Source organism: Psittacula echo, assembly GCF_963264785.1.
Source record: "Psittacula echo genome assembly, chromosome: 22".
Classification (NCBI taxonomy): Eukaryota; Metazoa; Chordata; class Aves; order Psittaciformes; family Psittacidae; genus Psittacula; species Psittacula echo.
The window spans coordinates 5,372,416-5,385,796 of NC_137758.1; the positions used below are offsets into that span (position 1 = coordinate 5,372,416).

The following is a 13,381-nucleotide window of genomic DNA, read 5'->3' on the forward strand; positions in this document are numbered from 1 at the left end:
CAATGACATCAAATATTCCTGGAAGAAAAGAGGATTTGATCAGGACTGAAATACAAGATTTAAAATTATATGAGTAACTGAATTTTAGCTTTTTCTGTTGACATATCATTTGTTACAGGCTAGAAAATGCCATTGGAAAGTTGTCCTTTTTTGTGAGGTTGTAACAGTTGCCCAATCCTGAAGATTGAGCTTCCTGTTTTCCCTTTATTTTGATACCTCTGTGAAGAATGGTAGAGAGGAATAATAGCAAACTTGCTGGTTCTAGCCCCTCTGAATATGAGCATTAGCATAAGCTGCTTTGCTTGTGACAGTTTTCTTTCGCTCCAAGACCTGTGATAGCAGTTTACATTTTCCTCCTAAGTCTGAAGCCTCCATTGTAATCAAGTTTCTGTTTCTTTGTAGAATGTAACAAAGGAGAGACAGATGAAGTTAATACAACAACAGAATGACATCACTGGTCTTTCCAGACAAGTGAAGCATGTGATGAACTTTACTAATTGGGCTATTGCAAGTGGGAGCAGCACTGCTTTGCTATACAGTAAACGGCTGGTAAGGAAACATCCTTTAATTTGTCTGTGCAGTACAGAGAATGTTCAGTCAAAAGTGTGTTCAAAGTATCCTGTAGCTTCACTAGATTATATCCATGGAAGAGACAATGAGTTATTCATGCTTCATTTAAAACAAAGCAGAAAAAACTCCTCTGTAATAATGGAGTGAATTTCCTGAATTGCACACCGCTTTTCATTTGTAAAGTAAGGACTTAACAGTAGGATCATAGAAGGAATGGGGTCAAGCTCTGTAAAGGCACTTCAGTGTTTTACTTGAGTCATTGTAGTAGTATTGTGTAATAGCACTTCTCTGTAATCCTCTGAGTTGAGTAAAAAACTAATTGTACAAGGGATGTTTTTCCTGGTGAATTGTGAATTTCCAGGGTAGGAACTAAACTTGCTATTGACATTCCTTGTTGGTGATCCAGCAGTTTAATCTAGCTGGGCAAACACACACTTTTTAATGTCCTCATTCTTTATTTCATTGTCCTCACCAGTCTTGTCTTTGATTCCCATTAGATAACATTCCAGTTACGGCATATTTTAAAGGCACGTTGCGATCCCGTTCCGGCTGCCAATGGAGCAATCCGCTTCCATTGTGACCCTACATTCTGGGCCAAGAACGTTGTCAATTTAGGTGAGAAAATTGTGTCTATTAATTCTGAAAAACTAGTTACTTGAAAAACTAGATTGAATTAGGGGTGTTCATCCAGCATGAGTGAGTTGGAGAGCAATGCATCTCTTAATGCAGAAGACCAAAACTCTCTTGACATAACCCATCCAGTCCTGGTTACTCTCTGTATTTGCTCTGTTCTTTCTATTAGCGAAGCTAATGTTAGAAACATCTGAATATTCTGCATTTATCAACTTTCAGATGATGATGGAGATTTAAGTGTTTACTGCTTCTTCTTTTGGCTTTCTTTAGGTAACCTTGTCATTGAAAATAAACCAACTCCTAGTTACACTCCGAATGTAGTGGTTGGACAAACTCCTCCAGGAACAAACCACGTCAACAAAGCTCCAGGACAAATCAATCTAGCACAGCTTCGCCTTCAGCATATGCAGCAGCAGGTGTATGCACAAAAGCATCAGCAAATGCAGCAGATGAGGATGGCGCAGCCAACTGGGTCAGTTCCCAGGCAGACAAGTCCACAAGTCATACAGCAGCAGGTAAGTATCTTGTATGTTGTTATTTCATGCTTTACAGTAGCACTGAGAGTTAAAATAGCTCTATCAAATATTAATCTACAAAGCAGTTTATGAACATGAAATTCTTTTGAAATTTGCCATACTTGAAATGTGACAGCTCTTGGCTTTTCTTGATGTTTGTAACTAATAAACCTACTGTGGAAAGAGATTGGCTTCTTTTTTCCATGTTCAAAGGACCAATTTTAAAACCCAAAAACCCTTGCAGCCTCCCAGGTTGATCAGCATGCAGACCATGCAGAGGGGTAACATGAACTGTGGGGCTTTCCAAGCACATCAGATGAGAATGGCTCAGAATGCTGCTCGTATACCAGGAATACCACGCCACAATGGACCACAATACTCCATGATGCAGCCTCACCTTCAAAGACAAGTATATCCTGTGTACACGCTTCATTTGTGCCATTGTGCCAATCTGTCATTACAATAGATGATACCTCCAGCTGTAAATATGTTTATGTAGCGTGTAGAACTCGCAGCTACACACATATGCTTTTTCATGTGGCATATTGTACTGTGAACATCAGAAAATCCAAACCATAGGAGTGAAAATGAGTTCTAATGTTTGTGTTTCATTTTAGTTCTGGGAAACAAAACATTTCCTTTTTCATTTTTCAGTGACATTCAGCTTTTAGGTTTCCTAGAGAACAGTAAAAGAGTAGTGAAGCTCAAAGTGATGTAGTTGAGGGTTTCTAATGAAACCAGATTCAAAGTGGTTTTAAATTTAAACCTGAAGCATGATGCAGAGCTCTGCATACTATTCAGAGTGAAAGTTCTTGACAATGAATGTTAACGTGACTGGAAAATCAAAAATGACTTTATAATACTTCAAACAGTTACTCTTTAAGTTTGTAGACAGACATGTGGACTCTGAAGTTGTCTTTGAAAGAAATAATTACTTTAAGAAAATATAACTATATATGAACATGATTTGGTGGAATACGTGCTGTATGTTTAAACGTCTAGCCACATAAAGTGCTTTTTCTTTCCAACTAAATAAAAACAGCAGTTGCTTTGCATTCAGTGCTATCAGGTTATGTTGATAGAAATGTAAGTTTGTATATTCCCCCCTAATTCTTCATTGAGGACTATGCTATAATGCACGTGTTTTACATGCAGTGTCTGTCTGATTTGTCTGCAGCGCAGTCATGGTCTCTTCTCTTTTTCTGCAGCATTCTAACCCTGGGCATGCGGGGCCTTTTCCAGTTGTTTCTGTGCACAACACCACTATTAATCCAACCAGTCCCACTACAGCAACAATGGCGAGTGCAAACCGTGGTCCAACGAGTCCGTCCGTTACTGCAATTGAACTCATTCCTTCTGTGACAAACCCGGAGAACTTACCTTCCCTGCCAGATATCCCACCCATCCAGGTCAGTGGAGGAGATCAGGCTGTGGGTGAAGTGACGATCTGCTTTCCGTTCTCTGTTTTATTTGGTTATTGTTACTTGTCTGTGGAATGGTATAAATTACCATTTAGAGTTGAAGAATTAACATCTTCAGCCCTTGACTTAGGCATGTAGCTTATTTCACTGTACAGGGCTGACCTGCTTGACCTGTGTTAATCTTTAGATTAATCACTACTTAATGGCTGTCCTATAGGGAAATTGATACTTGGATTAGTTAATCCCAACTACTGTGTTTGCTTCCTTTCTTCCACAAGACTACTGTATGTGAAGATATCACTGGAAGAGTTGAATAGTTACATATGTTGAATGACTTGAATGGAGATTTATTTAAACTTACCTGGCACTTCTCTGTGATGTCCCTAAATATAACACTCAAATGTAGGAAGTACTGAGAAAAGGTGTCCCACTGCCCTACTTGTCTGTCTTCTCTCCATTTCCTCTGTACCCCAGTAGAGTGACTCTAATAATTTCCTTGTATGCAAAAAGCCATTTACATCCAAGTAGATTGTCTGCTGTAATCCTGTAGCAACTTGTTTAACTCTTAGAGTCATGTTCAGGGGGTTGTATGTTCATGTTTTCTCACAAGGCTGCAAGTAATTTGCACGTAAGCATAGTAAAGGGGGGAAAAAAGGATCACATCTGAATCTGGTTTATGTGCACTGCTGAAGCTTCATTTAGTCACTAGAACAAAACACAAGTATAACCAACCGGTTATGACTGATTCACCTGGATGTGTCTAAAGTTTATGATACACCAAGTTAGAAACTTTTGGAGTGGGATGTATAAAATATAAGCATGCAGCTTCTGGGTACACTGAAAAAGCAGAATTTGGTTCAGATGCTCTTTTTCTATACCTGTTTATAGCTGTCATGGATTTCAAACACATCATTTGCGGTTATGCTGTCTTGCAGTTAATAGCTTTAAAGAGATAATAAGTAATAGGGTACCCGTGTCCTTGTTTTAAATGTATCAAAATCTGTGTAAAAGTGAGTGGGAGGGAGCAAGATAGGTAAAACTAGTTCACAGTTTCCCTTGGTATCTTAACTGTGGAATAACTCGTCACATTAGTAATCTGGTAGTTCATGTGACTGACCACCATTTGTATGACTAACACACTGAGTACCTGGGAACCAAGAAGTTTGGAATGACCTAGAGTAAGTGTAGCCCATGACCTTACTGGAAGAACTCAGATATTTGGGAGCTATTGAGAAATCTCACTTTAAGTTTCTGACTGTGGGTTTCTGTTTTGAAAGACTTATCTCTATATGAAACTGATAGAAACATTTGCTGATGTCCTGAAATCTTGTGGGCAGAGTGTGCAATTCTGGGAAAGATACTGATCACAGTTTGAAGATGTGGAACCATTCAAAAGCTTTACTTAGGCCTCACTGATTCAGACTTTTGGTTTTTCTTCTTAGCTTGAAGATGCTGGTTCAAGTAACTTAGATAACCTTCTAAGTAGATATATCACAGGCAGCCACCTACCCCCACAACCCACAAGTACCATGAATCCCTCCCCAGGACCTTCAGCTCTATCACCAGGGTCATCAGGTGAGTGTGGTGGGGATTTCTAATGACTCTATAAAGCAAATGGGTATTTCTGGCATTTAAGTTGAAAACAATTACCTTCCATTTCCTGCCACCAGGGAAGTTCTGTTAGTTTAGAATTTAATTTGCTCAGAAATAAATTCTTCTGGAAATTTATCTGGATGTTACCCTCCCTCAGAAATATCTTTATAGTAAGAAACTGCCAGCACATGAATGCAGTATTCCAGATACATGTAGAGACTACATTGTTCTATCATGTGTTACCATGATGACTGGCTAGACCATTCTGAGGTTTGGGAAAAGTTTCTAGAATAGCTTAGGATGCCATGAAGGAAGTCTTCATCAGAGAGTGTAGCAATAGTGTAAGGGTAATAAGTACAAACAGGGGAGATCTAGGTTGGATATAAGGAAGAAGTTCTTCCCTATGAGGATAGTGAGGTGCTGGCACAGGGTGCCCAGAGAAGCTGTGGCTGCCCCATCTCTGGCAGTGTTCAAGGCCAGGTTGGACACAGGGGCTTGGAGCAAGCTGCTCTAGTGGAAGGTGTCCCTGCCCGTGGCAGGGGATTGTGGATGATCTTAAGGTCCTTTCCAACACAAACCAGTCTTTGGGTCTATGATTCTTAGTCACAGGAATATCATTTGAGCAAGGTGACACTAATAGTAGCAGATGAATGATAGAGCTTTCATTATGGATGTGAACTAATTAAGTCACCAGTACCTAATGTTGAGTTATTTAAGCATTGAAAATGTCCATTTCGATTAGTAAGAAGCCAACTTAATTTGATAATGTGTTTCTGTTAGTCTTCTCCCTGTGAGATTATTGTAAAACTCTGAATGAACAGCTGCAGCAGCGGAATTTATGTTTCTCAAAACCTAAGTGCAAAAAAATCTGCTTTTCTTGACTTTATTGGTGGATGTCAGTGGACAACATTTGAGGACTTAATGGGCTGAGGGCTATAGCACTGTTTCGATTAGGTGAAATAGATTTGTACCAAGTGAACCTGTATGCTGCTTCTTTGCAGGTTTATCCAACTCCCACACTCCTGTGAGGCCACCTAGTACCTCCAGCACAGGGAGCAGAGGAAGGTGAGTGTGTTAACACTGTGAGGCTGAAAAATCAGACATGAATTCAAATAATGAATTGGCAGTGGGTCAGTATGGCTTTGACATAACTGTGACCCAGTAATGGAAGAATGCTTGCATGACAATGATTTGCCTCCCTCACCCCTTTCACTATGATTCTGTGCTGTCTTTTAGACTTGATCTGCCTTGTGAATGTTCTGACATACTTTGACTTTGAAATTGTACAGGAAACAGTCACCTTTTTTTTTTGCTGTGGTGAGTTTTCCTCCTATTTACACACTGGTATCTTTCTAGCTGTGGCTCCTCGGGCAGAACTGCTGAGAAAATGAGCATTAACTTCAAGTCTGACCAAGTGAAAGTCAAGCAAGAGCCAGGAATGGAAGAAGAGATATGCAGTTTCTCAGGAACAGTTAAACAGGAGAAAACAGAGGATGGCCGAAGGAGTGCTTGCATGGTAAAGTTAGTTTGTGCAACAGTATGTAATGGCTTGCCTTAAGCATCAAATTCTGTGATTTACTATGGTTTATGTACTGAGAGCAGGGTGATGGGTTTGGGGATTTTTCCTAGTGATAGTGAAGGTATATTTTTAACTGCTTATTGGTGCTTTTGTCTGAAAGTTTGTTGATCATGTTGTATCAGTAGAAATAAGTCTGTTCTTGAAAAGGGTGGACTTGTTCACAAGTAGTGTTCAATACTGTATGCGACTCAGGTCTTCATGATCTGCCATGTATTGTGGGAGGTGAGTATAGTACCTCTAAATGGTGGGAATGCTTTTGACTTGCAACATATGAAGAAAGATGCCCATGTAAAATTGACTCTGATTTTCATGTGCTACTTTCATTTCAGCTTAGCAGTCCTGAGAGCAGCTTGACACCACCACTGTCCACTAACTTGCATCTGGAAAGTGAATTAGAAGCATTAGGAAGTCTTGAAAATCATGTAAAAACTGAACCAGCAGATTTAAGTGAAAGCTGCAAACAGTCTGGACATAGCCTTGTAAATGGAAAATCCCCAGTGAGGAGTTTAATGCACAGAGCAGCAAGAGTTGGAGGAGAAGGCAATAACAAAGATGATGATCCAAATGAAGACTGGTGTGCTGTATGCCAAAACGGAGGCGATCTATTATGTTGTGAAAAGTGCCCAAAGGTGTTTCACCTGACTTGTCACGTACCGACACTCCTCAGCTTTCCAAGGTACCAGAAAGAGTGTAATGGTTCCTGAGAACAGTTCTGTGCTCTCATTCATATGGTAGATCTCAACACAGTATCAAAACTGGTGTTTCATCCTCAGCATCAGCTAGTTCTGGATGACTTCCTGTCATTAAAAAACAATCTGAGATTTCAAAGGCCTGCCTGAATTGCTTAATTTTGCATGTAACTGGTCAATGTTTATCTGATAAACACATGGTCTTTCGAAGTAAGATTCTGTTATTTAAAGTCAATTTTAAAGTCATGGTAAGAAGGTGTTCTAAAGTATTAGTACATACTTGGGAGAGAAATGTGAGGGCAGGAAAAATGCCCATGACTGGCAGAATTACCTTGAGCATTAAGGGTTATTCCTTATCTTTGGGTATCCCAAGTCTACTACAGTAAGATGTGAATCTGTAAGAGCTAACAAAAGAATCTTTGTAGTCATCACTAAAGAAACTTTGTCCCTGGATACCTGGAATAACTGTGTTTGTTTCTGTTTAGTGGAGAGTGGATATGTACGTTCTGCAGAGATCTGAGCAAACCAGAAGTAGAATATGATTGTGACAATTCACAACACAGCAAGAAAGGGAAAACAGCACAAGGCCTGAGTCCTGTGGACCAAAGGGTATGTCTCACATCTGTGGGAATCTTGCATAGGCAAATGTGTCTTCTCACATTAGCTGTCCCCCCCACTGCTTCTTGAAGATGTTTTTGCTGTGGCTGCAGGAAATTAAGTATAGTTGTGGCTTTAGCAAACAAAACCCTGATATGAGTACTGAGACTTTTCCTGCTGTCACCGTGTACCCAGATGTCGGTGACAGTGTGGGAGTAGTGCATCACATTGGCACTGTAATCATTTTGTTGCTAAAACTTCCATGTAAACACATATTTTATATTTAAATGCATCCTTTAACATGGATGAATGTCTTTAGTGTTCTTAATTAGAAGTTCTTTGCATTTAACATTGATATAACCTTATAAATAGCTATGTGAGTTTGGTGCATTAAGTTCATGCTGAGAGGTGCTAGCAATATTGAGGTGCATTCTTGTAGAAGATGTGATGACCTTGATGGTCAGAATTGTTCTGAGCTTTATCCCATCAGTCTGTGCATAATGAAATTGAATTCCTCCAAAGGAATTACAAGCAATGGAGAGAAAAATATTTCAACAGGGAATTTGTAAAAACATTTACATTTGATAGTTCAACTTGTGGGGGTTGCATTTCAGTTTTCTAGTATTAAGCTGATAAAGTACAAACCTGCTTAAAATAGGGAGATGGAAACTTCTGGGCTGAGGATAAATTAAGGATATTAATGTGAAGCTGTTTATTTCTTTCTTAAGAAATGTGAACGTCTTCTGCTTTACCTGTATTGTCATGAGCTGAGCATTGAATTTCAAGAGCCAGTCCCAGCCTCGGTGAGTCTTCTGAAAAGTAGTTGGTGATTTAGTGATAGTTTAGATGGCTTAGTTTGTGATGGTTAGTGCCCCATCCCTGGCAGTGTTCAAGGCCAGGTTGGATGGGGCTTGGAGCAACCTGCTCTAGTGGAAGATGTTCCTGCCCGTGGCAGGGATTTGGAACCAAATGGTCTTTAAGGTCCCTTCCGGCCCAAACCAATCTGGGATTCAATGACTCATTTTTGGCATAACATCCCTCAAAGTCTAGAGTTGAGTTCAAGAAGGAACTGACAGCTTTTACTTGAAGAATGTCCCCCTTCATCAACCTAAAAGTTCTGGTGGTCATCCAGTATTTTATGATCCTGAGAGACACAGGAGCTGATATTGTTGCTTCTCCATGCAGAGGTTCTACTCCTAGTCTCAAACCCGGATAGTTAAATACTTTCAATGAGCAGTTGTTGAATTGGAACATAATGTCTTGGGATACCCATGAAATTAAAAATGCCGTAGGATGTTTTGGTCAATCTTTTAAATTAAAAAGGAAAGAAACTACTTCTGTTTCAGCTGTAAAAGAAGTAACTATATTGCAAAGCGTTGTTGTGCTATGATAGACTGAAGGTTAGAAAGAACTTCTTAAACAGTTTGAGGAAAGGCAGTTGTTCTCACTTGTGGATCATGCATGCAGTGCATGATGGGATTAGCTAATTGTTAATCTGATAAGTGAAGAAATTCTGCTGCTTCTCTGAACTGTTTAGTCATCATAGTGATAAATTACTGTGTTTTGCAGATACCAAACTACTATAAAATCATAAAGAAACCAATGGATTTATCTACAGTGAAAAAGAAACTGCAAAAGAAGCATTCCCAACACTACCAGACTCCTGAGGATTTTGTGGCAGATGTGCGGTTGATCTTCAAGAACTGTGAAAGGTTTAATGAAGTATGTTAACTTCCAATCTGTACATGGTTATTTACATGAAGATCCATTTTAATGTGTTTTAATGTTTTTCTCCAGTTAAGGCTCTGCTTCCAGTTTTAACTTCTGCTTATGGAGCAGATGCTGGATCGGACACTTAAACCCAAATGAAACGAATGCAGTTACAGAACTACCTCTGAGTTTTAGCTAACTGGGGAGATCAGGCTTTAACAGAGGGTGCTTTTTAAAGTGCATTCACTGGTATGGATATATGTGATTGAGGGGCAGGGTGACCTTGTTTCTGTACATCAAATAGACTGAAGAAGTGCTAAGGAAGTGTGGTAATAAAGATAATTAAGCAGTCCTTAAAACTGTCTTGGGCTATACAGATAATTGCTCCTGCAGTGATGAAACATGGGAGACCTTTACTCAGGAAACTTCCTTTACTGAGGAAAAGTGCCTCTCTGAAGATTATTCTGCTGGTTCTAGTACCTGCAAAGCATTGTGTTAATTGTGGCTGCAATTAAGCTAAGTGCTTTAGCTCATGGGTAGTTGGGCTCTCACAAAAATCAATTCTCAGTAGGTAACTTTTGTATAGAGTCCTATTTCTGATGAATGGGGAGAGTTGACTTATTTTGCAATGAACCCATCTGATAATGATGTATTTGCACTTAATGTGAAGTGTGACTTCAGGAGGAATTACCTCAGTGTTATTAGTAGGTGGAACAATGGGGAAAATACTCTGAGTATAAAGAAAGAATGCTTGTGCTGAAACAGAGAGTGGGAGCTGAGATCAGAGGGTATCCTCATTTCTGAAGTGCCTTAAAAGTAAGGTGTTGTAAGGAATGGCTTCCTTCAGACCTTAGAAATGCATAAACCAGCCAGTATATTTCTGAGTTTTGCAGTGTTTGGGCTGCATTTCTGGCTGGGTGAAGAAGTAAATGGAAGGAGTTACACAAACCTATAATTAAAATCTCAACTGTTTCACAAGTGCACTAGTAAAAATCAAGGTTAATGATGTAATGCTGTAAATGCTCACAAGCATTTGGGACTTTGACACCCTCGACTCCCTTATGTCTCTGTATTAGGTGGAGGTTAATGAGCACTGTGGAAGAAGTTGCAATTATGTGAACTTCTCAATCAAGGGAATTAATGAAGCATCTGCTGTAGAGGAAAACATGCTGCAGCTCTTAGGGACAAGAGTAAAATAAGGGAGCAAGGACTCGTGGATATGTTTTTTGTTTTGTTGGTGTTTTTTAAAACAAAAGGTGTTTTGGATTTTTCTCACTGTTTGAAATGCTGGCTTATGGCAAAGGATGGGTCATCCTGGCCTCCTATCATGTCTAGTGTCTCTAAGCCATATGCTTTTAAAAACTAGAAATCAAAGTGGGGTAAGATCCTCAAGAAAGTCTCATGAAGCATTTCTCTCTCAAGTGAGACTTCTCCACAATAATGTCCAGGCAACTGAGATCTATACTGAAGAAAGCAGTCAGGAGTAGAGCGCAGTTCTGAAATGGCTGGGAGACACTTATTTGTACCAAAGTTGTGTGTTTTGTTGAAGTTTATTTACTTCATGCCCCTCTCCTAAGACTGTTTTAAACCTGCTTCTGCTAAGTTGGAGAACTAAAGAGGTGTAGTCCATAACAAACTGTTCTGTTGTTATGGCTGACTTTAGTCATCCAATCCTATGCAATCTCATAACTTTAGGAAGGATTATAATTTCTTTTTTTTTGACTCTGGTATCCTTTTTAGATGATGAAAGTTGTTCAAGTTTATGCAGAAACACAAGAGATTAATTTGAAGGTAAGCGTTTCAGACCATGCACACTTGGTGAACGGATGTGCATTTCCAACAGGTGAATATTCCTGTCTTCTTTTATTTGCAGGCTGATTCAGAAGTAGCACAGGCAGGGAAGGCAGTTGCATTGTACTTTGAAGATAAACTTCCAGAAATCTACCCAGACAGGACCTTCCAGCCTTTGCCTGAATTTGAGCAGGAAGAGGATGATGGTGAAATAACTGAGGACTCCGATGAAGATTTTATACAGCCACGTAGAAAACGCCTAAAATCAGATGACAGACCAGTGCATATAAAGTAATCTAATGATATGGACCTAAAATTTATTGTAAAAACTGTTATTTAAGTGTTCCTGGAATATTATCATGCCGACAGTGGCCACCTTGAAGAAGCTGATAGCTTTTTAAACAGTATTAGATGACAAAAAAACCCACTTGTACAGAAAAGCATTCTCATCAAAAGGGGAAAAATTATATTGTAAATTTTTTGTGGTTTATTTCTTTTTTTTTGTTTGGAATTTTTTTTTTTCCCTTGATTTACTATATCCTTTCTTTTCCTGATGGAGGGGACACACTCATCCTGGTCTCACAGATAGAGGTGGATGAATGTAGAAGAGAAGCAGATTTGACAAAAGATGTTCCATTTGCAGATCAGACTCCTTAGTAAAATGTTCCACAGCACTGGAACAACACAGTTACAGTGTCTTGCATTCATCCTAGACTGCAATGTAAACTGGAAGCAATGTCCCTGAGCACCCCTCTTTGTATGAACTTCAGTGCATGTTGTTCACTGCTTTTTTTCATCTCATTTAAGTGGTATTGTGAATAACTGGTCTTCTGTGTTGAGCCAATTACCTAAATTTGACTTTCTTTACAACATTTTATGTATAGCAAAAGGAAAAAAAACGATATCATTAAACTGTTCTGAATTGGCAAGTGCAGGAGTGTGAATTCTTGACAGATGAAAGACTAAACTGGTGGCAAGGATCTCTTTTTCAGTAGTGCTAGGTATATTTATGATGAGTCCTGTACACAGAACGTTTTAATGGCAGAAGTCTTAGCATCGTGTCATCTGTCCCTGCTCCCCCTAATGAGGCAGAGTGTCATCTCCACTATTCATCAGCTCATTTTCTGTACTTCAGTTATAGACTGAAGAGGTAGTAACTGGTTGGGGTGTTTTTTCCAGTCTTCCTAAGTATCAGTTTCAAATAGACCACTTGGCAGACAATAACCTAGTAACTACCAAATGTGTAAAATTTCCTGTATTCACTTTGTCTTATTTGTAAATAGTGAATTGAGATTTCTTGCAGATCAGCAACATTTGCTGACCTGTTTTTAAGCTAATATGTATTCTTATTAATTGTTCCTATCAAGAAAAGATTTGTAATATATGCTATTTCTAACATTGCATTCATTTTGAGGTTCTGTCTTATTTTTATCGGAGTACTACTCAGAACTTTCTTCAGAAGCAACTTTAGGAGCGAAATGTCTTGAAAGAATTGGACTGAATCTGTTGATTGGGTTATTTGTCCATCCATTGAACAAAGAACTTGCAGAGTCCAGGATTTGGCTTGGAGTGGTTTCTGGTCAATAGTGAAAACAGAACAATTTCCCTAAACCCTGTGGCAGGCATCTCTGCAGTGCCTTCCCATTGCACACTGCCTTCATTCCAGTATTTGTGGCTCAAATTAGGTCATCACAATGGAGTTACAGTTTGAACAGTTGTTTCCTTTACTGACAGACATCCTAGAAATAAGAACTGTAATTTCTGGCCTTCACATAGATCTAAGTGAAGGAAGCTGAAGAAATGATGTCATCAGATGAGCTCAAGTTGACAGACTATGAATTTGCCATGAGGTTTTGTGTGACTGCAGCACTTCTGTGGTAAATCACAGGGGTTTGGGTATACTCAGTGTGAGCAATTCCTGTGACGTTGTATAAGCTTTACCATAATGGTAAAGGTAAATGTTGTAGCACAGTGTATCAAATTGAGATATGCTCTCAGCAATTTTTGTGCAAATCACTTAAGATTTCATTTCTTTTATAAGAACAAAGTATATGTACATTGTCACTGTACCTCTCATAATAAACGAGGGAGCTGAAGGTATTTGTACCTTCAAGCTCACTTCTTTAGATTACACAAATGTTACACACTCAAAGTGGTGGGTTTTTGTTTTCAGTTCTCAGATGTTAACATAGTGCCAGGTTCAGTTGAGTTTTACCAGTTTGTATGTGAAAGGAGAAGTAATTCTACTTAAACAAATTAACAAATAGCAAAACCTTTGCCCAT

At 39.1% G+C, this 13,381-nt stretch overlaps 1 protein-coding gene across 3 annotated transcripts in view; it reads left to right on the plus strand.

The window, feature by feature from the left end:
- The window catches only part of TRIM33 (tripartite motif containing 33), a 32,193-nt gene extending 20,166 nt beyond the window's left edge, over window positions 1–12,027 (plus strand). The window contains exons 7-20 of one of the 3 annotated variants that reach the window (XM_080632739.1): window positions 403–549; window positions 1,068–1,185; window positions 1,474–1,718; window positions 1,963–2,127; window positions 2,927–3,127; window positions 4,582–4,714; window positions 5,734–5,797; window positions 6,089–6,248; window positions 6,641–6,987; window positions 7,486–7,609; window positions 8,326–8,400; window positions 9,167–9,319; window positions 11,048–11,098; window positions 11,181–12,027. In XM_080632739.1, the coding sequence (XP_080488865.1) occupies window positions 403–549; window positions 1,068–1,185; window positions 1,474–1,718; window positions 1,963–2,127; window positions 2,927–3,127; window positions 4,582–4,714; window positions 5,734–5,797; window positions 6,089–6,248; window positions 6,641–6,987; window positions 7,486–7,609; window positions 8,326–8,400; window positions 9,167–9,319; window positions 11,048–11,098; window positions 11,181–11,393 (2,196 nt within the window). In that variant the 3' untranslated portion in view covers window positions 11,394–12,027. The remainder of the gene's footprint in view (window positions 1–402; window positions 550–1,067; window positions 1,186–1,473; window positions 1,719–1,962; window positions 2,128–2,926; window positions 3,128–4,581; window positions 4,715–5,733; window positions 5,798–6,088; window positions 6,249–6,640; window positions 6,988–7,485; window positions 7,610–8,325; window positions 8,401–9,166; window positions 9,320–11,047; window positions 11,099–11,180) is intronic. The other 2 variants (XM_080632740.1, XM_080632741.1) reach the window with 2 other exon arrangements.
- Window positions 12,028–13,381: the final 1,354 nt, after the last annotated feature.